This window comes from Apodemus sylvaticus, chromosome 7 (genome assembly GCF_947179515.1).
Source record: "Apodemus sylvaticus chromosome 7, mApoSyl1.1, whole genome shotgun sequence".
NCBI lineage: Eukaryota > Metazoa > Chordata > Mammalia > Rodentia > Muridae > Apodemus > Apodemus sylvaticus.
Genome location: NC_067478.1, coordinates 27,955,091 through 27,980,133, shown reverse-complemented (window position 1 = coordinate 27,980,133; position 25,043 = coordinate 27,955,091). Strand labels below are relative to the sequence as shown.

Sequence of the window (25,043 nt, the reverse complement as noted above, 5' to 3'; positions counted from 1 at the left end):
ATAAGTGCACTTTAGAAAACTAAAGTTAAATAAGTGAGATTAAAGGAAATTGCCAAGAAGGCATGAACCACAGGTGACTGAACACAGGAAGTCAGTTGAAAACAATGAACAAATTGTGGACTATTTAGAATACATTTGACCAAAAAATTTAAATGTCATTGATAAAACATTAAATGTAATTAGTATCTTATGAAGATACCAAAGTAATATAACAATTAATATTTAAAACTAATTCAAGGGAGCTTTCTGGAAATAAAATATCTAATATGAATACTGAAATATTCCATTTTATACAAAGAAAACACCAAGTAGTAAACTCAGATAAGTCAGAGTTTAGTAATTTAGGAAATCAGAGCTTTCAGACAAAATAATGAAAATTTGTTTAATTTTTTTAGACTTATTGTTATACATGAACTTATTTAAATATATACATATTTTATGTAATATATACATTACACACACACACACATATCTCACATAATTTTTTTTTTGTATGTGTACAGGCCTGGTGCCTGTATAGGTTAGAACTGGAACTGGGCTTATAAGTGTTTGTAAGCCACCATGTGAGGACTGGGAACTGAACCCAGGACCTCGGTAAGAGCAGCAGGTACTCTTGAACCATCTCTCTAACACTCCCATCCCTTTAAAATTCATTGACAAATTGATATAGGGACCTAGAGACTCTCTCTCAAAATAAATAAATAAATAAATAAATAAATAAATAAATAAATAAATAAATAAATAAACAAAAACCTCTCCAGCTGTGCTTATTAGAGGATCGTGGTTAAGAACACAGCTTTAAATACATAAGAACTGAAGAAATACTTCAGTTCTTTTATAACTTTTATAAGTTAGCTCTTAACACATTCATTTGAGGATGGGTTTTATTTAGTCTAGATGGAGTAGACTTTGTTAAAAAAAAAGATAACTACTATTTATATATTTAGTTGATTGAATTATAAATCTAAGATGAAATAATAGTTGCGCAAGAAGAGAATCTCTTGCATGTTACATATTTGATAAATAAACTTAGCACTTTTTACATGAGCAATAACTAGAAGTAACAATATATGCGTATCATTCATTATATATCATTTAAAGCTGTTAAACTAGGTATAGGTTTAATGGAAATGAACACTATCTCAAAAAACAATTCTTGGGCAAGAAAGATGTCCTAACAGTTAAAAGTACATACTACTACTGCAAAACATGCTGTGAAGTGTATTATTTAACGTCATCAAAACTAATTGAAAAGATTGAAGATATAGGAATTTAATTTTGTATTAATATTTTTAAGCTCTCTAGTTTAGAAAAACATGCTATAAGAGTTCTATATAAACCTTCTACTTTTATTTAAGGAAAAATTGATAAAATATGCAACTGATAGTGAAACAGTGGAGCCCGTTATCTCCCAGCTTGTGACGGTAATTTTGAAAGGCTGCCAAGATGCAAACTCTCAAGCCCGCTTACTCTGTGGCGAGTGTTTAGGAGAATTGGGAGCAATAGACCCAGGACGATTAGATTTCTCAACAACAGAAACTCAAGGAAAAGATTTTACATTTGTGGTAAGTAATGGTAATTCTGAGTGATAATGTTTCTTCAAGTTATTTTTTCTCTTGTTTTTTGTTTTGTTTTGTTTCTTGTGTATGAGGGTTTTACCTGAATATATGTGTGCCATGTGCCTGCCTGTTGTCCACAGAGGTCAGAAAAGGGCACTGGACACCCTAGAACTAGAATTGAAGACAGTTGTGAGCTCTCATGTAGGTACTGGATATTGAACCCAGGTCCGCAGAAAGAGCACCAAGTACTCTTAACTGCTGAGCATTCTTTCTTCCTCAGTTGAGTTTTATATATTCCATTTATACAATCAGACATTTTAAATAGCCTTTCTTACTAATTAAATACTGTCATGGAACTCTTTAGCCAAAAAGAATACTTTGAGCCCAATCTAATGTGCTTTTGGAAACAAAGCTTAGTAATCTGATTATGGTAATAGTTAAGTCCTAATTAGTTATCTAAAGATTAACAATTAAACATAATTGCTGGTGTTTCCATAGAAAACTAGTGTCTTAGGATATTCTAATAATGCGTATATTTTAAGGAAAACCATGCTGACATCAGTTTGTGGTTTTTGCTTGCTTGCTTGCTTGTGTGTGTGTGTGGGCTTGTTTGTTGTTTTCAGGGCTAGGGATTGAATTCAGGGCCTTGCTCCTCGGCAGGTCCTCTTCCACAGAGATACATCACCAATCACAAATGGAAAGTTTGCTGTGTACCTGGGGAATCTGAGTAGAAGGAGTGTTGAAATCACCTTAGAGTAACTACATTCTGTAAAGCCTGTGAGCTGCTGTACAGAATGTACTTTAGAAACTGCTATGAATACAATTTGCTTTTTAAATTTTATTATCATGTGTGTGTGTGTGTGTGTGTGTGTGTGTGTGTGCCACTATAAGTGGAGGTCAGAGAACAACTTTGAGTAGTTTACTTATACCTTTAGATGAGTTCTGAGGCTTGAACTTAGGTCACCAGTGGTACACAGCAAACTCAGCCATCTTGGTGGCCCTACAGTTTGCTTTCTGCCTATTAAAACACAAATTGACCTAACTATTCAAAAGTTGAATGGTTTTGATACAATTTCATAACATGCTATGAAGATACAGCATTGGCTTCTTAGCTTTGGATTATGTTTCAGCCATGATACCAACTTAGTTTGAGCGTCACTCTCCTTTCCTATTTCTAAACTCACTGTGGGTGACACAATAACACCTGAAGAAAATGAATGTCAGGTGTTGATTTTTTTTTTTTTTTTTTTTTTTTTTTTTTTTTTTTGCTTCTGTTAAGACTGGAGTAGAAGATTTAAGCTTTGCCTATGGGTTGCTGATGGAGCTAACAAGAGCTTACCTTGCATATGCCGATAACAGCCGAGCACAAGACTCAGCTGCTTATGCTATTCAGGTACGTGTGCTCACATGTCATAGCCATTACTGACTTTACAGTATTAGATGCTAGTACAGAAGCTACAAAGTCCATATTTGTAAAATACTTAACTATCTCCTTTATCATCTAAGTGATACAGAGCCAAAATAAGTATTTTAGAGAACACAGCATATTTTCTTGAATGAATAAGAACAAAATATGGCTTACATATGAAAATGCCATAATTAAACCCAATTTAAAAAAATTTTAAAGTATTTAAGTATTTTAAACATTTTAAATATTATATAAATAATATAAATAATTATATTATATAATATTAAATATAAAATATTTAAAATTTTAAAATATTTAAAAAAATATTTTTTAAAAGTATCTATTCTTTTTTAAAAAGTATTTAACATGTTATAAATACTTAAATGCTTAATATCTATACAAATATAAAATGTCCTTTATGCTAAATAATGTGAAACATTATTTATGATCTTTAATTTGATTTTCTTGTGTCTAATGGTATATCTTGGGTAATTTTCTGTGTCAATAACATATATCTAGTTCATTCTTTGCAGTAACTCAATGATATTCAATATGAATGTATTTAAGAAGTTTGCTTGAAACATCTAGGTTGTTCCACTGCCTTTATTAATTTGAGAACTGGAGAGACAGAAGCAGAAGGATCACCACAAATCTGTGACTAGCCAATTGCAGTGCAGCCTAGTTTACATAGTGAGCCCTTGTCTTGCTATCTCATGAATTTTAAATTTTAAATAAAAATAAATGCTTTTAATCCCAGTACCCAGGAGTCAGAGGCAGACAGATCTCTATGAGTTCAAGATAAGCCTGATCTACCTGAAGAGTTCCAGGCCAGCCAGGGATACACAGTGAGACCTTTCTCAAAAAATAAGTAAAATAAAATTTTAAAATGATTCAGAGAACATATATCCAATAAAGAATCCAACTTTGCCCTAAACTTTGTAAGAATTTTAAGTTAGTTTTTTAGGTTTTGTATGTATATAATTCCCCCACCCCATTTTGGTACTGGTTGCTTTGTTTGATATTTAGGTCTCTTCTCAGAGTGCATAGGGAGGTTGCTTTTAGCTAAGTTGTTTGAGGCCAAGTTATCAAGACTTTCAGAAAAGGAAGAAAAGGAGATGGGGTATCCCAGTCTTTGGTGAGAATAGTTACAGATACAACAGGCAGACAAAGCAGAGAGCTGCCAGAGATGGGAGAGAATGTGGTGTTCTAAAGATCAAAATATGGAGACGTCTTTTTTTTTTTCATATTTTTTTATTGAATATAATCTTCATTTACATTTCAAATGCTAAAACCTTTCCCAGTTCCCCTTACCCCCAAGCCTCCAACCCCTCCTCCCACCCCCTGCCTCCAAGTATATGCCCCTCCCCCCCAACCCACTCCTACCTCCCCCCTCTATTTCCCTTTGTTGGGGCCTCTATTGAGCCTTCAGGGGACTAAGGACCTCTCTTCCTCTGCCACATTTTTGGCTGGACATGGTTCAGTCCCTGGGACTCCTGGGGCATCTGGGTGGCTGACCTCATTGTTCTTCCCATGGGTCTGTAAACCCTTTCAGCTCCTCCAGTCAGCCCTCCAACTCCTCCACTGGGGACCCTGAGCTCAGTCCAATGGTTGGCTGCTAGCATCTGCCTCTGTATGCATAAGACTCTGGCAGGGCCACTCCGGAGACAACCACAACAGTCTTCTTTCAGTATGCAGGAATGAATCCCCAGGTAGGGCAGTCTCTGAGTGGCCTTTCCTTCAGTCTCTGCTCCACACTTTGTCTCCATTATCTTTGTGATCTGAACTAAATGCCGATTGCACCAGTAATAATTTAAGAATCGAAAACTGCCCACTGAGTACAGAGGAAAAAAGGCAGAGACAACCACAACAGTCTTCTTTCAGTATGTAGGAATGAATCCCCAGGTAGGGCAGTCTCTGAGTGGCCTTTCCTTCAGTCTCTGCTCCACACTTTGTCTCCATTATCTTTGTGATCTGAACTAAATGCCGATTGCACCAGTAATAATTTAAGAATCGAAAACTGCCCACTGAGTACAGAGGAAAAAAAGGCAGTTGTTGACCTTAACAAGATCAGTTTCAAACAAAGAATATTTAAAAAATGAAAAGAAAAAAAAAAGCAAAAAACCCAGCTTTTGACAAATTTTACTATAAAGCTGGGTCATAAAGAACAATCAATTTAGAAAAAAAAAACAATATTTTTATATTGCCTGGAAACAGGTTGTCAGAAAGGAGACAGTGACAATATAGAAGTAAGTTGGTGAAGTGTTTTGTTTTTTGTAGTGGAATGTGAATGCTAAGTATGTAGTCAGTCTACCACTGAGCTATACCCTCAGTCCTGATATAATACTGTGGGCAGGTAAAGAAACATAGAATGAGGTGCAGATGTAGAAGGGTTAAAAATAAGCGAAGGAGTTGAGGATGTAGTTCTATTGGCAGAGTACTTCCCAAAGATCCTGCCTGGCATGGATCTACAACATACCTTGCATGCTAGCTAGTATCTGTGATCCTAGTTCTGAGGAGATAAAGGAAGTGAGGTCATGCTAAGATACATGTAGCCCTGCCACAAAAGAGCAATAATAAAATCCCTTAAGAGTAAATCCATTGGGGCTGATGGCCCAGCTTAAAAGCACTGGCTATTCTTCCAGAGAACTTGAGTTTGATTATCAGCATCCACGTTACAGCTCATAACTGTCTGTAATGCAGTTCAGGGGATCCGGTACCTTTTTCTGACCTCCATAAATACATGTATGAAGAATAAACATATACATATAAACAAAGCATATGTACACATAAAATAATTAATTATAATAACAATAAAGAGCACAGGTCATTTGAGCACAAATAACTGGTATTGCCAGTCTAGCATAGATCCTAGGAATGGAAATTTGGGAGGTCTTCTAACTTCTGTTTTCTCTGAAATTTGAAAAAAGATCTGTAACTATAAGTATATTATTGGTTTATTGTTGTTTACTTGTTTGTTTGTTTCAGATATGGAACTCACTAGGGAAACCTGGCTAACTGGTAACTCACTATGTAGATGAGGCTATCCTCAAACTCATACAGATCTGCCTATCTCGGTCTCTCAAGTGGTGGGATTAAAGTTGTACACCACCACACAGCCCCATGTTGATGTTTTTAACTGTGTAGGTGATCTGAAATCAACGGAGAATCACTGATCTGATACATTTTGCTACTAGAAAAGGCCCTCTTTATTTTTTTCTCACATTTTATAGGTATTTGTATGTGTACACATCTGGAGGTCAAAGAACAACTTGAGAGAACCAGTATCTCCTTCTACCATGTGGGTTCTGAGGTTCTAACTAGAAAGGAAGGGAGGCAGTTTTACTGGAGCAGTGGTACAGAGATAGGTTGCAAAGAAAGGGAGAGAGCAATTCAAATACAGGTGAAGACAGAGTAAGCCAGAGGATGGGAAGGAGCCAGAAGATTACAACAGATTGCCAAAGTTAGTATGAGGCCAAGCAGCAATTCATTCAGAAGCTGAGAGAAATCAGATTGAATCAGTCAGCTGGGAGAGAAGTTTGAGCCAGAGCAGCTGAGTTGACTAGCTAGCCAGAGTTCAGAAAGAACTAGAAAGGGTAAGTGTATTCAGCAGTAAGTCTCAGAGGCTAAAAAATATTCTAGGCCTAGATAAAATTGTATTCATGCTAGAAGCTTCCAGGCCTAGGTTAGCAGACTGAGGCAGTAAGCCTGAGAGATGGCAGCTGAAATAAGGAGAGTAAAAGTTACTTTTACATATATTAGTGATACAGAGTTTATGTCTTAAAAACATTAAATCTGTCTGTCTGTCTCTTCCCTCTCTTCCTCCTCCCCAACTCCCTCCCTTTTCCCAACTTCCCCTTTTCCCCCCTCCCTTTTCTCTCCCTCTCAGCTTTTTCAGACATGACAAGAATGTCATGTTATTCTTACCTCAAATTCTAAATCCTATTTCAGCTTTCAGGCATGGCCTGCAGTGCCCAGCTGTGTGTGTTGTTGTTTTTTGTTTGTTTGTTTGTTTGTTGTTTACAGGAATGATAACAGAATCATTCAGTCTCTGAGCTTGAGTAATAGTTAGTGGGTTGGGCCGTTTTGTTTTGTTTTTTTGTTTTTCGATACTGGGTGTCTCTGTGTAGCCCTGGCTGTCCTGGAACTCACTCTGTAGACCAGGCTGGCCTCCAACTCAGAAATATGCCTGTCTCTGCCTCCCAAGTGCTGGGATTAAAGGCTTGTGTCACCACTGCCTGGGTGTTTGGGCCTTTTTTTTTTTTTTTTTTTTTTTTTTTTTTTTTTTTGATTTTTTGGTTTTTTGGTCTTTTGGAGACAAGAGTTTCTCTGTATAGCCCTGGCTGCCCTGGAACTCACTCTGTAGACCAGGCTGGCCTCGAACTCAGAAATCTGCCTGCCTCTGCCTCCCGGAGTGCTGGGATTACAGGCATGCGCCACCACTGGGCTGTTTGGGCCTTTTTAATTGTTTGTTTCAAGACAGTTCCTCATGATGTAGACCAGGTTGACTGGGAATTTCTATGTAGTCAGTCCATGGTCTTAAGCCTCAAACTTGTGGAGCTCTTGTGTCTTACTGCCCCTAATGCGGGGGTTTCAGGAGTATTCTACCACATCTAGCCATCATTTTGAGGTGATTTTAAGCTCAGTATTTTGTATCTAGAAGTTAAGATGCCCTAAGTTTATGTAGTCTTTTTAACTTTTAGCTACTTTTATTATATAACTCCAAAAAAATCAGATTCTCAAGACCAGGTACTGACATGATGTGTATTTCAGTTACAGAGTGCATGCATACTTAGTATATGTGTGTATGATCAGTCCTTAGCACCAAAAGAAACATTCTAAAGACTGATTTTGTGAATATAGAAAGTTCTTTTTGTCTCAAAATTGTTCTTTTTTTTTTTTTTTTCTTTTTTCTAGTGGGGGCAGGGGGACTGGGAGTTGAGAAAGGATTTCTCTATATAGCTGTACTGGATCTCTCTATAGACCAGACTGGCCTTGAACTCAGAGATCCACCAAGCTTCCCAAGTGCTGGGATTAAAGGTGTTGCACCACCACCACCCAACTTGAAAATAGTTCTTAATTTTATATTTTAGAGACCATTTTACATGAACTAGCTTCATAATCAAGTGTCGCCATAGCTTTGTGTCCTTAGTACAGTACCTTAATAGTTTGGATCATTGAAATATATGTCCTAAAGAAGTTTGGAATCTTAAAAAGTTTTCATTTATCTGTTTCACTGTGGACTTAAAATTGTAACATATGTGTTTGTAGGAGTTGCTTTCTATTTATGACTGTAGAGAGATACAGAGCAATGGCCCAGGTTACCAGTTGTGGAAAAGATTCCCAGAGCATGTCCGGGAAATATTAGAACCTCATCTCAATACTAGGTAGGTCTTTCTAGTCATTTAAATTATTGTCACAATTTTTTTTCTAATTTTATAAATTTAATATTACTTTCATAGAATTTTTAACATTGAAAGTATTTTTGAGGTTGGGATTCCCCATCCATGAAGTGCCTGCTGGTAAGCATGAAGATGGTAGTTCAGATCCCTGAACCCGTAGAAAAGGCCAGACCTCTCACATGGACCTGAAACTCATAGGGCAGCCAACCTGGCCAAATGGAATTTGGCAAGCTGTAGACCCCGTCTCAATTTTAAAGGAGGGGGGGGGTTGGGGAGAGGAAGAAGGAGGAGGAGGAGGAAGAGGAGGGAAGGAAGGAAGAGAGAGAGGGAGAGGGAGAGGGACAAAATCTACTGCATCTGAGAAGGCACCTAAGGTTCCCAGGGCTTCCATATATCTACATACACATTTGCACCAAAGCACACACTCATAGGCACAGAGTAGAAGCCCACATTTTGCCACTTTTCAAGTAGTTGTGCACAACAATGACTTTAGGAAAGTAATAAGAATTTGTATATGATACTTGCCGGGCGGTGGTGGCGCATGCCTGTAATCCCAGCCCTTGGGAGGCAGAGGCAGGCGGATTTCTGAGTTCGAGGCCAGCCTGGTCTACAGAGTGAGTTCCAGGACAGCCAGGACTGCACAGAGATACCCTGTCTCAGAAGAAAAAAAAAAAAAAAAAAAAAAACAGAAAACCCAAAATATACTTTTTTATTTAACATATTTTACATTATTTATTTGTGTGTGTGTGTGTGAGAGAGAGAGGGGGGGTGAAGGGGAGGAAATGGGAAAGGGAAAGGGAGAGAGAGAGAGAGAGAGAGAGAGAGAGAATGAGAGCACATGTTACGGCACACATAAAAGTCACAAGACAACTTGCGGAAGTTGACTTTTTCCTTCCAACCGTGTTGGTTCAGGGAGCAAACTTGAGTCATGTAATTTAGCAGCAAGTACCATTACCTGCTGAGCCATTGCACTAGCCCATGCTACGACACATTTGTAACAGAGATTGAAGGAACTTGCCAGTTGGGGTACCATTGAGCTTTTTATATGCAGTCTCTAAACCTAGATTGCACTGTAAATGATACCTGTATTTGGAAGATTTAATTTTTAGAACCAATTAAATCTAATGAAGTTCAAAGTTGCCACAGAAATAATTTGTGCAGAAAATGAGACTTAGTAGGCAGACCCTGAAGGTAGTTCATACTCATTAATGTTTGGAAAGTAAATTCACGTAAGCATTTTAGTCACATGACAATGTCTTCACACAAAAGTTTTATTTCTGTTTTAGTGTTATATTTGAGATTTTGGGATTTCTTCTTTTCTAAAACATGGAATATAGTAATTTTTTTTTCTGGAGACCTTGAGTATAGAGCAACTATTATAAATATCAATGAGAATCTATGCCTTTCAGGACATTCTACAGCTATGTAGTTGTGAGATGAGAGATGTTTGAACATGTTAACAAAAGTGTCATGCTGAGGACACAAAGCAAAGTCATAGTGCACTAATGGAGACGGTCATTTTAATAAGGAAAGCTAGAGAAACCCGCTGTGTTTACAGGTTAGAGTTTAAGAAAAAGCGTTATAGTTGTTTATTTTTATCCTATGTGAAGTCAGAAGTACAGGAGATGAGCTCACTGGGCAAAACTGGCAGCAGACTGGTACAGATAATTTGAGGAGCCCTTAGCATTAGTGAAAGGGAAATTTCTTCAGAAGCTTAGCATTTGATTAAGTGGTCTAGCCAAACATTGAAGTCAGTTGTGATTATAAAATTTGAGGCAGAAAGAATGTACCACTGTACTCAAATTGTCAATTAGTGTGATAATTGATGAGTTTAGTGGATGCTCAAAAGGAGGAGTAATGGGGGATAATATAAGTTAGCAGCTTGACTTTGACTGGAGGTTAGAAGGGTCTGAGGGCAAGACTTACTCAGATTCTAAGGTGCACCTGAGCAGTAAGTATGTAATTACCCACTCCACCCTTAATACAGATAGGAGTAGAAAAGTACTGTCTTTCACCAGAATTCAGCAAATATATCAGAGTAGCTGTTCTCAGTAGAGAAGTGCATGTAACTTCTTATGCTTTCTTTACAGTATTTCTAAACACATATTTTCAATATATAAATGTTCAAAATTACAGATATAAGAGTTCCCAGAAGTCAACAGATTGGTCTGGAGTAACGAAGCCAATTTACTTAAGTAAACTAGGTAATAACTTTGCAGAATGGTCATCATCTTGGGCAGGTTATCTTATAACAAAGGTAAGAGAACCTAGTTAAGAATTTATTAACTGAATAGAAATTCTGGAAGAATCTGGAACATATACCTGAATGCAAAGCACATATTATAAAAATATTATATTGATATGATAGAAAATGTTAACTAATAATAATAATTTTTAATTGTTTAATTAAAAATTTAGTAATTACAGTTCCTAGGTAAAAAGGCCATTATTTTATCAAATAAATTATAGAATTCATTTATTGTAAAGCATCCATTATATCTACATTTTACATTGTAAAGTAATACCACTTAAAAGAATTTACAGGCTGAAAGAATTAAAAGGTAGTATTTTTTATTTTTATGCTTACATATTTTAGTGTAAAAATGATATCTTACCATTTACTGATACTTTTGGAAGAAGATATGTCATCTATACTTTTATCTAAAATATATTTTTAAATGAAATTTCATTGAAAAATAAAGGTATATTTGTAAAGTTTCCCTAATAGAAAGTTTCTGTGGATCTAACAAAAATATGCTGTGCATTCTAAGAAAATACTCAAGGGATAATTAAAATTTACAACTTTTGCTTTAAATTTACATTTCTTAGTATTTCAAAATAACAAGTATTAAATGGCAATTTTAAAGCATTTTCTTTCACTTTTTATAAACACGCAAAAATATTCTTGAAATGCTAAGTATTATTAATTTAACTATTTCTAGTTTCAAATATTCTTTTTGCCAAAATTTAATATTTTCTAATTTTATTTGAGATTGTTTCAAATAAACAATCTTTTTTGTTTAATCCTTTAAAACATTTTCTAATAGTTAATAATCATAATAAGTTGTAGATTAAATCATACAGTTGACATTTTATTTTATTTTTCTTAAAGATTTATTTTATTTATATGAGTACACTATAGCAGTCAGACATAGCAGAAGAGGGCATCAGACCCCCATTACAGCTGGTTGTGAGCCACCATGTGGTTGCTGGGAATTGAACTCAGAACCTCTGGAAGAGCAGCCAGTGTTCTTAACAGCCCCCGACATTTGATTTTAAATTGAAAGATGAAACTTGAATAGATTGAAAGTGTTCATGTTTTGACCTTTTTTTTTTCCCCCCTTTTTTTCAAGCTGGCCTCAGACTCAGAAATCCGCCTGCCTCTGCCTCCCAGGTGCTGGGATTACAGGTGTGCACCACCATGCCCAGCTGTTTTGAGCTTTTAAATGCTCAACTTAATTGTCTATTTCTTTTATCTTTATCCTACAGTTTGCCATTGCATACTACTTAAAAGTACCAGCTACATACTTAACGTGCTAACTCAGCATACATTTTTGTTACTTGGCTTAAGGAATTAGCACACTATACTTAGTAATAGCTAAATAAGATATACTCAGGGAAGTTAATCTATAACAAAACATGAGACATTGAAAACGAGCTGTAAAAGAGGAGAGGGCATGCATGCTAATGTAGCTAGCAGCTAGCTCTACGTCTCCATGGATCTCAGTACTTCTGGCATTTGAGATCAATTAGAGGGATGATCTGAAGTTCCCCTTGTTCAGTGTACATCATTTCTTTTCATGGAGAGAAGTCATGAATAATCTCACATGGTACAGTTTTAACATTCAATCAATAGAATAAAATGTAAAACTACTAATCTGTCTTAAACCATTTGAGTTTATAGGTTCGGGATAATCTTGCCAGTAAAATCTTCACATGCTGTAGCATAATGATGAAGCATGATTTTAAAGTCACCATCTATCTTCTTCCACATATCCTAGTATATGTATTGTTGGGTTGTAATCAAGAAGATCAGCAAGAGGTGAGTGTCAACTTACTTGGTTTCCAGACATGTGACTTGAGTTCTGAACATGTGAAACTTAATTTTTCTAACTCATTAGTATTAGAAGCTACAGAGTAGGGCTAACAAGATGGCTCAGTGAACAAAATGCTTGCCACACAAGACTGATGACCTAAGTTCAGTATCCTTATTCCACATTAGAAAGAGAGAACCAAGCCCTGAAAGTTGTCCTCTGACTGTCACATGCATATCATGCAACACCCACACTTGCTTTCCCACACATACACAAATAATAAATTCTAGCACTTGAGAGGCAGAGTGGCAGGAGCATCAAGAGCTAGAAGTCACCTTCAGCACACAGCCAATTTAAGTCCAGCCTGTAGTATATGAGCTCTGTCTTTTAGCTTTAAAAAAAATGCTTACTTCAAAAAAGTATAATGTTATTATCATTTCTATTATTTATTTATCCTGAAATTAATTATAATTACTCTTCTTGAAACTTTTTATTTATGTGTGGGCAGGTGTAACATATATTTGCAGGTGCCCAGGGAGAACAGAAAAGAGGTTCAGAGCCCCAGGAGTGGGGGTTATAAGCAATTCCATCTCATGTATGTCTCCTGAACTCCCATCCTGTAAATAACCAGCAAGCACTTTTAACCGCTGAACCATCATCTGTCTGGACCTTTTTAGTTATTCTTACTAGTTTTTCTATTTAAGTATAGATAAGAAAGGTTATGTTAATCTGTTTCTCCTAATTATTGCTAGAATGTTTAGTCTTTCATATTAATAAAATGATACAATATAGATACATTCTTAACTATAACTGAATTATTTAGGTTTATACAGAAATTATGGCAGTACTTAAGCATGATGATCAGCACGCCATCAGTACCCAAGACAGTGCATCCGATCTGTGCCAGCTGAGTACACAGACTGTGTTCTCTATGCTTGACCATCTCACCCAATGGGCAAGGCATAAATTTCAGGCATTGAATGCTGAGAAACTTGCACAAAACAAACCAAAAGGAGGTAAGGTCAACTAAATGTGTGAATATTTTCTTGTACTATCCACCAGTCAACTTGTCCTTGAGTGAATTATAAATTTAAGCATTAGTTATTTTCTTTTTTGTTTGTTTTTAAGACACTGTTTCTCTCTCTCTCTCTCTCTCTTTTTTAACTGTAAGGAACCTTTTTTTAAATTGGATATATTTTTTATTTATATTTCAAATGATTTCTCCTTTTCTGGCTCTTCACTCCCCGAAAGTCCCATAAGCCCTTTTCCTTCCCCAATTAAAATTCTGTCTCTTAAGACTAACACTTAGAAACAAGGAATAAAAATAGCTCATAGAAATTTGCCTAGCATGAAGGCCAGGCTTCTGCACTGGGGGAGGCAAAACAAAAAGCTTTTAAACTTTTAACTATAAAGAAATCCTATTCCATAATTCTGTAAGTTCCTTACTAAATAATTGCATCTTATCAGTATTTTGTAGTCTTCAGTAAAAACAATATTTCTATTATCTCATCTTCATGTCTTTTTTAACATTTAATAATAGCTTTGCATTTATTCCTTGCAATAATTTGTAAGGAAGGCAAAACAAATACCACAGTTTCTGTTTAACAGATGAGAATCAGGTTCAATGAGTTGAATAGTGTTCACAGTTTATAATAATGGGAAAATTAGAACAAGATCCTCTGAGCTGACATCTTGTTCTTCATTAAGACCAAAATACTAACAACTAATACATTTTTATTATTTAATGAAAAAAATTAAAGTTAGATATGTCATCATTTAAATGTTTATCCTATCAGTCTTTAACTACTTTTTAAATTTTTTTTTTTAAATCCAGTATCAAATGTGAATTTTGAAGACTATCAGAGCGTAACTCGTTTTCTAGACCTCATACCTCAGGATACTCTGGCTGTAGCTTCCTTTCGTTCCAAAGCATACACACGAGCTGTAATGCACTTTGAGTCATTTATTACAGAAAAGAAGCAAAATATTCAAAAGCATCTTGGATTTCTACAGGTTTGAAATTAATATCATTAGCTTAATAAAAAAAGTAATACTGGTGGTCATTTATGGTGACATTGGCTTTTTTTATTGACTATTCCAGACACTCTTAGGTACTAAATATTTGTAATACTTTAGATGCTTATTGACAGTGGGAAGAGACCAAAATGAATTTAGTAAGATACCTAAGTGTATTGACAGATATGTCCTGAATAAGGGGCACTCGTCCTTAAAATGAGAATAGGGAAATGAGTAACTTCATGGCTATGTCTGCAGTAATGACAGTTATTAGGGGCATCTCAATGGAGCTGGGAAGGAGCATAATGTATGCAAATAGTGAAAGGATAGTTTTAGAATGATGTTTAGAGATGACAAAGGAACACCAAGTCATACAGAACATTAGAAGGTATATACTGGACCAGTATGATCATAGTTTGCTAGATGTCTGTAGCAGTTGTGAAGGAAGAGTATAAGGGGCTATGATTGCAGGCATTACTGTTATCCTTACAAGAGGCATTAGCCTTAACTTGGGGTGATTGACTAGGGAGGTGTAAGAATGCTGATGAAACAAAGGTTTATAAGATAATATGATGCTATGTGAGAAACAAAAGAGGAAGTATATGAGGCTAAGACATAGGAAGCAATATGATTCAAATTGGCGGACTTTGCCATTCTGAAAGTGAAGTGTGGCAGAACTGGGAAGCAGCTCAGGGATAAACACTTGACTGCTATGTGCAAGGTCTTACGTGTGATTCCAGCACCACAAATCCACACAGAACACAAGTACACCAGGATGGATGGCACCTATAATCTCAGTATTCAGGAAGCTGAAGCGAAAGACCCACCTAAAAAAGTTGTAACTTATGGCTAAATTTTAGCCCCTTCCTGTCTGTGTTCCTCCTTATGTTTTATATCTATAGTTCATTGTTAAAGTGAGTTTCTTCAGATTGAAAAATTCCAAATTTATGTCACTCGCCCATCTGCCTTCCCACGGTGTGTGTGTGTGTGTGTGTGTGTGTGTGTGTGTGTGTAAACAGCTGAAAGTTGCTGGAAAGAATTTGCAGAATTTTAATAACTGGTTTAAGCTCTTGATCTTAAACATCTATAGTATTATACAGTTTTTTAACAGTGTCTTCAGTTCTTCTCTATTTGTCTACTAAAACAACTTTCCCTCTCTTCAAGATGAATATTTTATACCGCCTCTTCATTTTATCATTTCTACCTCAATCTTAACTAATGGTCTTGCTTCATCCTTCATTATGAAAGTAGAAGCCAAATCTGCAGCAAATTCTCTTAATCTCTTATTCCTGGGGAAGACTCCTTGTCAGAATCTATCTTTGCACTATGTTCTTATTTTTTTTAAGAGTTTTACTCCTTCAAAGCATCCTTTCTTCTCTAGTATCATTAATTTTTCTTACTGACCCAGATTATATAGAGCATATAAATATGTTCTACTTAAGTTTTAAATAATTTTGAATTAAATCTTAATTCCTCAATAACTCCCTTGATCTTACATTCTCTAACATGTCTCCTTTCTTGTTTCTAATAGCCAGCTTTAAAGAGAACTTTTTTTCTCTCCCTGTATTATCATCTTTGACTACTATTCACTCTGCCTAGTCATTCTAACAAGACTTATCATCCAGCATGGCCGTATACACCTTTTAATCTCAACAGTTGGGGGGCAGAAACTGATGGATCTTTGTAAGTTCAAGGCCAGCGTGGTCTACAAATAGAGTTCCAGAACAACCACAGTTCTGGTACACTGTCTCCTGTCTCTCAAAACCAAACCAAACCAAACAAATAAAAAAATCCAAGACTTCTCTTTCTCTTTTTACTTTTAACTTTTGTTGTTCTTAGCTTGTTTGTTGTTTGTTTGGGTTTTTAAGATAGGTTTTCATGCAAAAGCAAAACAAAACCCTGCCCAAACTGGCCTTTTAACTCATAAACTGGCCAGGAATGACCTTGAATTTCTGATCCTTTTGCCTTTACCTTCCAAAGTCAGATTATAGCAGTATGACCCCATACCCATCTGTCTTGGCACTATTCTTGCTAAAATGATAGGGGTCTCCATGTTACCAAGTTCTGTCCATATTTTCTTAAACTTACAGAAAGGTCGCTTAACAGACCTTTCTATTCTCATCAAGACTTTTGATTTCATCCAGATTTGGTGGTGTATATTGGCAAACCCAACACAAGTTCAAGGTCTTCAAGGCTAGTTTGGCTCTCTCCAACCCTGTCTCAAAAGCCTCGCACAGAAGGGCTTTGTTGTTTTGTCTTTTAATCTGGGAGACATTTTGCTTTTCTTCCATGACTTCAGGAATATTTTCTTCCCCAGAATTCTATTCTCACTGGTTCTTCTGGTTTCTCTTAGCAGTGCATACTCCCTAAACCCCGAATCACTTTATTGAGTCATAGCTTGTACACAAAAACTTGTATATGTGCAATTTGTTTGTAGATAATACACCCAAATTCTGTAATCATAATCAATACTAGGAGCATCATTCCTTCTAAAAATTTCTCCCATACTCTTTATTGATTGATTGATTGGTTGATTGGTTGGTTGGTTGGTTGGTTGTGTATATATGTTAAAAGCATTTAATATAAGAACATTTATTAAACTCTAAGCATTCAATAATGTGCACTGACTTCAGTCAGTATGACTTACTCATCTTTTATAGTGCAAACGTATGTATGTAAATACTTCCCTAGTCTCCACATCTCTAGGCCCTAACAAACACCATTTCTCCTTTCTACTTTTATAAAGACCCTAAAGTAGTGATCACGTATCTCCTTCTAATATGTCTGTCTTATTTGCCCTACAATTCTTGAAGCAAAAGAGCAGAGAACTTAAGTGCTATTTCCTTTCTATAGCCTATTTTTAATTTCACTTCACTTTCACAAATTTTTTATTACAAAGATAAGAAAGTAATATTTTTAAAATTCTATGGATTGTATACCTGTACCCATCATCCAAACTCCAAAATTAACACTTTTTAGTATTTGCTTGTCATGTATTCATCGACCATCCATCCCATATTCCCTCCTTCAGTTTGTCTTTTGCTTCTGTTTGTATTTCAAAGTTTCTGGCATTTATGTATTAGGTCTGCTTTATTCCTAGTGTTTTCTTTCCCACATAATAAACCTTAAGCACAGATCAAATATCTTTAATAAGTGGTGTTTATCAACCTGATAAACACTTCAGATACAAATAAATGAGCTTCAGGATCAGAGCAGCAAGACCTCTAATAATTCCCAATCCTCACACTTGCTCAGTTATCCGAATTCCAGTGCTGGTGCTGAGCTGTCCATTTGCAGCATCATTTGTCCATTCACACTTGGTTGCATAAAGTGTGACCATCAAAGTCTGACGTCTTCCCACATGCTCCAGCCGTAGATGTGGGCTTATTCTTGACTACTTTTCCTTTGTTCTCTATCAGATTTATCCACATATCCTACCACTTCTGCCTGGTTCCATACTTCTTCCAGCCATACTCAATACAATAAGCAAATTCTCTTGCTATTGTAAGCTATTCAATTTTTCTGCTCAACCCATGAGTAGATAACAATTTTTGTTGAGGTGAACACCCAAAAGTTGAGTGTCTGCCATGTTGGAAGTGTACATGATAGTCTGTGAGCTACTTCACGTCCACTGGGACAGAGTGCTAGAGCAGCTGTGGTGGGGCTCAGCTGTCTCTTGACACTGCACTTTTGAGCCTCTGAGGGGGGAAGCCCTGCAGGAAGCATCCTAGGAGCGTGATACTCAGTGCTGCTCCGTGGCGCACAGCTCGAAACTCCAGCATCTGGCTTTCGCTTACATTTATTCTGTTTATTTCTAGTATTTTTTTCTCTGTCTCTAAAGACTGACTTTAATAAAGCTAGTTGCTTTCCAGATTTTTATCTTTAAGCCTAAATAACTCCTTTAAGCCATGATGGTGTTTTGGTTTTAGTGGTCTCCTGTGAGTGGTTTTTCCCAGTTGTTTGTTACAGAGGTTTTGTTTGCTTGCTGCTTTTTACAGGGTCTTATATGGTATGGTCCAGGCTAGTCTTAAACCCAATATGTAGCCTATTATTCCTTAACACTCTTACTTCTACCTTACGAATGCTGGAATTAAGGTGTGTATCCCATACCCCATTCCCAAATTATGAGCTACTTGAATTTTAAACTATTTTCATTTGTACTCAGAAAATTTCAGGATATGAGGTTCTCTGCAGTATTCAGGATCAATAGCAGTTACTAATGTCCATTTGTATTTAAGTGGAATAAAAGTGTCAGGGTAACAGGATGCCTGAAAATTATTAAGTCATATTTTTAGTAAAAGTTTTTCAAATGCTGTTTCCATATGGTTTTGGCTATGGTTATGGTTATGGCTTTGTCTTTTATTATTATTATTATTATTATTATTATTATTATTATTATTATTATTATTGTGTTTCTCCCTCTTACTTGATTGGGGTTTTGTTTCTGTTTTTGTTTTTGCCTTTTTTTCTTTTTTGTAATGAACAAAGAAATTGTATGCTGCTATGCATGAGCCAGATGGAGTGGCTGGAGTAAGTGCAATTCGAAAAGCAGAGCCATCCCTGAAGGAACAGATTCTTGAACATGAAAGTATTGGCTTGCTGAGGGATGCCACTGCCTGCTATGACAGGGCTATTCAGCTGGAACCAGACCAGGTAAGATGACCGTTTCAAAGCTGCTGGGTAAGAATGGTGGCAGGCTTGGTTTCAGAACCATATTGCTCAGTGTCATGTGCAACTGGAAAACGTTTAAAACTAAACTTTAACTTCCAGACCATTAAAACTTAGAAACTTGTGCTTTATGGTTTTGGGAATTCTAATGACAAACTTTTATGACTTTAAAAATCCCTTAAATTAGGGCTATGTAGATAGCTCAGTCACATGATTGCCATGTATGAAGACCTGAGTTCAGTTCCCAGAACACCCATAAAAATATCATTGTGGTGTCATGTGCTTGTACTGGGGGTGTGGAGCCAGGCTGGTTTTGGGTCTCCCTAGCTATCCAGCCTAGCAGACTTTCAGAGCTGCAGGGCATGAGGAACTGATCTTAAACAGGGGTGGGGGCGTTGGGTGGATAATGCAACTCTTAAGGAACAATACCCCAGATGTTGTCTGGTCTCTACACGACAAGCATATACACACACGACTACTACAAATAGACAGACAGACAGACAAAAGAACTCTCCCAAATTAGAGTATATTTATACTGATAAGTAAATTTAGCAATTCTATAATTTATTTCTTCATTTTCTTTTTTTTCATTTATTTATTTATTTATTTATTTATTTATTTATTTATTTATTTATTTATAGCAGTGGGAGGCATGGTGTCATGCAGTTCAGTCTGGCCCTCAGACAAACTTCTTCTCATGATGTTCAGTTTAATTAAACACATGATGCTTATCAGTTATCATCTTGACAGAATGTAAAATCTTTTTGGATAGGAGCCTATAGGCATGTGTATGGGGAATTATCTTGCTTGCTTCAGTTAATGGATAGACCTGTCTTGACTGTGGGTAGGACTATTCACTGAGAGGTTCTTGAACTATATAAGGTGAAGAAAATGAGCTGAACAAGAGCCTTAGAAGGATTGTCTTTTGGGAGGTTCTAGATCCCATCAGGTTGGTAATTAACAATAGTCATGATAGGATTAAAGCCACAAATCTATATTAATAATGTTGTTATCTATTGACTTAATGGTGCATAAGCTTAAGTGAGATGTTAAAAATACTGATATTTTTATGTCCTCTATTTGATCTGAACCAAAAATTGGAACAGATATGGAAAAATATAACAAATTCAACTAAAATTATTTTATCCTATTATTTTCAATATGTTACAACATTGCTAGTGAATGCTGCTACACAGCCAAGCCAGGTAGTTGCTAAGCTAGGAAAGGTACATAGAAGTAGGAATATAGGAAATTAAGATGGTCTTATTTCCTCACCTATATTTGAAATTAAATTATTATCTTAATTTTTTTATTTTTTTAATTTGTAGATCATCCATTATCATGGTGTTGTGAAGTCCATGTTAGGTCTTGGTCAGCTGTCTACTGTAATCACCCAGGTCAATGGAGTACATGCTAATAGGTAATGTTTTATTAAAGAATAGTTTTCTTTTATTTTGGACAGGAACTTTTTGATTTGTGAATTGTATGGTTTTCTATTCACTAAAGTAATGGAACATTTTATATGCTCTTATAATGTTGGAGATAGCACCAAAATTATTGTAGGGCAGGATTTGGTGGGAGAGGCACTCATATGTGGAGGCCAGAAGACAATTCTGGGCCACTTGTCTCCTTCCGCCCTTATGTTGCTTCTCCAATGTCAGGCTTACATAGCAAATTCCTCTCTCCACTACGCATTCTTGCTGCCCTTGTCGTACTTTTTAATCTTTCATCTCCCTGTTAATAGCTTTATTCATAGAGTCTAAAATCGTTCTTGGATTTGATTGTTCTTTTGATTTGTTTTATTTTTCAAGATATAGTTTCTGTAGGCCTAGCTATCCTGAAATTCATTCTGTAGACTAGTTTGCAAGATCTACTTGCCTCCTGAGTTCTCGCATTAAAGGTGTGTGCCACAAAGCCCAGCTAAATTAGATGGTTCTTTAAGGCAAGAACTTTTCAGAGTTTACCTATTAATGATATGGATAGTTACCTAGCTTCAAAACTCATCAGTGTTCTCACTAATAGTATTAAAACCAGTTGTTTATGCTGGAAAAAATTTTGAAATACTACTATAAAATTGATTTTATCTAAAAGATCCATAATTATGAAAACAGTCTTCTTTTCCTAAAGAAAATGGATTTATTGTATTAAATTGTACCATTCCTCCAACAACAACAACAAAATAGTTTGTTCATGGTAAAGATGAAGATTAAACATTTCTTCCAATTGGAAGATTAATGAGGAAGTTGTCTCTGTTCTTGAAAATATTTTTCCTGAGAGCAAAACTCCTTGTTTTATTATATATCCCATACCTCAACTGTTCTAGGCAAGCAGATTTGGTCCACAAGGCATGGATCAGTTAATTAGAAAATCAGATTGTATTTGTAGTTACATACTTTGAAGCAGCCTATTTAATTTCTGTAAGTTAAAATGTGTGAATAATAAGAGCCTCCATTCTACCTTGAGACAGAAACACTCACTTTAGTTTGATAGTTATCACAATGGATCTAGTGAAGCAATACAAGTTATGCAGATGGACGGAGAAGAGAATGCTATATGCTGTAGGTGTGTTTCTGCAAACTGAGAAACATCAATAAGGGGCTACAGGAGTTTGACAGGGAACTCTGTGGTAGCACAGATTGGTGTGTCAAGTTCTTTAAAATACACAATGTAAAATTAATTCCTCTTGTTTTTTGTGTAGGACCTAATACATCTCAGTCTTTGGTTGTGAAAAGACTCTGGTCATGTCAATGAAAGGACACTGTATCACAGTAAAGCAGAATGGTCAACAGGGGCTCGTATTAGTTTTGGGGATGATCTCTATTTGCATTTAAACAGTTCTTTGTCTGTGCTTAACCTATACATAATTCCGTTTAATTAATTAATTTTTAATATTCCCATCATAATCCTCATTAATCCTTAATCATCATTTGGGAAGAGGGTGTTTTCAACAGGTCTCATGTAGCTCCAGCTGGTCTCAAGTTCACTGGGTAGCCAGGGATGACCTGAACTTCTGGTCCTCCTGCCTTCCCCTCTCAAGATTTGAGGTTAGAACTATGCAGCACCACAATGGGTTTATTTTAATCTAGGGTCTTGTGCATGCTACGCAAATACTCTGCCAATTGGACTTAATCCCAGCCCTGTTTATAGACCTTTAAAACTAAATGCTATTAAGTTATTTGTCATATTTTATGATTTTGTTGTAAAAAGACCAAGGAGGGCATTTAAGGATATTGGTCCTAACCCAGCCTTATTACTGTTCATTTTTTTTTTTGCAATGTTATTTGTTTTTTAATAATATGGGTATTCATTTACCTTTATGTGATTTACTAGATAAGGAATCATCATTTTTAATTATATATATAATTTGAATATTGGCTATAAGCCAGATTCCTTATCCAGAATGATATACTTAAAAAACTGAAAGGCGCAGGGCAGTGGTGGCCCATGCCTTTAACCTAGCACTTGGGAGACAGAGGCAGGCAGATTTCTGAGTTCAAAGCCAGCCTGGTCTATAGTGTAAGTTTCAGGACAGCCAGAGCTATACAGAGAAACCCTGTCTCAAAAAAAAACCAAAGCAAAATAAAATGAAACAACAACAAAAAACCCTGAAAGGTTAGCTGCTTCTGTGCACTCATAACTCAAAATATCACTCTTTATCTAGTGTCACCTTAAGTAGACCCCTTAGAGGAAAATAGTCCATTAATTGGGGATGGGTGGCTATTTTAGTTTCTTTTTCTATTGTTGTGATAAAACATTGACTGGAAACAACTTGGGGAGGAGAAGGTTTGTATTTTGACTTACAAGTTGCCGTTCATCATCAAAGGAAGCCAAGGAAGGAATTCAAGAAGGAATAAAAGAGAAGAGCGTGGAGGAACTAGTTAACTACCAGTCTCATATTCACCTACCTTTCTTATGCTGAACAGGCCCTCCTGCCCAAGGATAATACCACCCATAATGCAGTGGGCACTCCTACAACAATTAGCAATCAAAAAAAAAAAATTGCCCACATACATAGCTACAAGCCATTCTGAGGCAGTTTCTCACTTGAGGTTCCCTGTCCTCAGGTGTGTCAAACTGACAACTAAAGGAACTAGGACAATGGCACCTACTGTATTGCAGTTCCTCAGGAGGGTGCAACAAAAGGATGGCATAATAAACCTAAGACTTTGGGACCAGCTTTGCTAACATAGTAAGGCCGCCTTTTAAGAGATAGAGAGGGGGCTGGAGAGATGGCCAGCAGTTAAGAGCACAGATTGCTCTTCTAAAGGTCCTGAGTTCAAATCCCAGCAGCCACAAGGTGGCTCACAACCATCTGTAATGAGATCTGCCACCCTCTTCTGGAGTGTCTGAAGACAGCTACAGTGTACTCACATACAATAAATAAATAAATCTTTAAGCGAGAGAGAGAGAGAGAGAGAGAGAGAGAGAGAGAGAGAGGGAGGGAGGGAAGAAGGGGTGAAAGGAGAGGAAAAGAAACAATTATTACCGATTTTGCAAATCAAAAATTCCTAAATAACTGAAAATACACAAAGAAAACATATATATTGTAGACAGTTGATTTTTTTATATGTCATAAGTAACTTTCTTAAATCTTTCTATTGAATAGCCTATGCAGGCCCTAACTGTCCATGACCCACACCAAAAATCTCAGGCCTTTTTAGAAGTACTTTACTCTGCTTAAATTAGCTCTTTTAACTTTAAACTTTTAAGCATACAGATAATTTTTAAAGAACTGTGTTATTATTGGACAATTAACTCTCCTAATATATGCCAAAATTCATTTTATCACAAAAGTCATTTTTAAACATATCTATCAGAAATAGTTAGTGGAGGACTAGGAAAATACTCACTGGTAAAGGCATGTGATGCCAAGTCTTACTGAGCTGGGTTCAGCCTCAGTGACCCACAGAGGAGAAATGAGGCTGCAAACAGCAATCTGATTTCTCACCTTCATGTGTGTCCTGTGACACATACTCCAATGCACACTAAGTAAATGAATAAATGAGTGAATAAATAAATAAATGAGTTTCTTTGGAGTTTTTGTTCAGTTTTTTGCTTGGTTGGTATTTTTGTGACAGAGTCTTGCTATGTATCCCTGATGGCCTCAAACTAATAGATGCATCTGCCCCTTTCTCTCTGAGTGCTGGGATTAAAGGTTATGCTGTCATGCCTGGATTAATTTTTTAAAAATTAGTGGAAAATGTTCTTCAGCAACAAAAGACTAAAATCTTTTAGGTTGCTTTGGGTGATTATTTTGTGTCATACTATGAAATATAATATAAATATAACAGTAGAAAGCAAGTAAAATATCTAAACCTATAAAAATATAAATGCTGCTTTAAATGTAAATAGACTAGAATGTAGTTGATATGTTTCTCTCTTAATAGGTCTGAATGGACAGATGAATTAAACACATACAGAGTTGAAGCAGCTTGGAAACTGTCACAGTGGGATCTGGTGGAAAACTATTTAGCAGCAGGTAAAGTATTAGAAACTGCATAGAGAATTAGCAGTTTTTCATTGCCATAAATATTCCAATTTAGATATTTAGCAAATTCACAATTATTCTAGCCCATTTTATGATTGTTTAGTAGAACAGAACCATCTGTTGAGTATTCTTCTGACCCTCTTAGACAGCTGGCTGCTCCTGGACCCACTCATCACAGCCTTTTTTGACTTGTTTTTCAGATGGGAAATCCACAACATGGAGTGTCAGACTAGGACAGCTACTGTTATCAGCTAAAAAGAGAGACACCACAGCTTTCTATGACACATTGAAACTAGTGAGAGCAGAACAAATTGTACCTCTCTCAGCTGCAAGCTTCGAAAGAGGCTCCTACCAACGAGGATATGAATTTATTGTCAGGTACTTTGGGGATACCACTTTTATATTCTTCCTTTATACATGTCACCTAGGACAATTTTTACATGTAAATAATCTCATAATAATACTTAACAA

The 25,043-nt window shown here is 36.2% G+C and overlaps 1 protein-coding gene across 2 annotated transcripts in view; it reads left to right on the top strand.

The window, feature by feature from the left end:
• Atr (ATR serine/threonine kinase) overlaps positions 1-25,043 on the top strand; it is a 92,317-nt gene that overhangs the window by 36,205 nt on the left and 31,069 nt on the right. For both annotated transcript variants that reach the window (XM_052187623.1, XM_052187624.1), the window contains 11 exons: positions 1,359-1,565; positions 2,839-2,952; positions 8,236-8,351; positions 10,503-10,623; positions 12,271-12,408; positions 13,224-13,416; positions 14,235-14,413; positions 18,905-19,069; positions 20,413-20,504; positions 24,472-24,563; positions 24,773-24,950. In XM_052187623.1, coding sequence (XP_052043583.1) covers positions 1,359-1,565; positions 2,839-2,952; positions 8,236-8,351; positions 10,503-10,623; positions 12,271-12,408; positions 13,224-13,416; positions 14,235-14,413; positions 18,905-19,069; positions 20,413-20,504; positions 24,472-24,563; positions 24,773-24,950 — 1,595 coding nt within the window. The remainder of the gene's footprint in view (positions 1-1,358; positions 1,566-2,838; positions 2,953-8,235; positions 8,352-10,502; positions 10,624-12,270; positions 12,409-13,223; positions 13,417-14,234; positions 14,414-18,904; positions 19,070-20,412; positions 20,505-24,471; positions 24,564-24,772; positions 24,951-25,043) is intronic.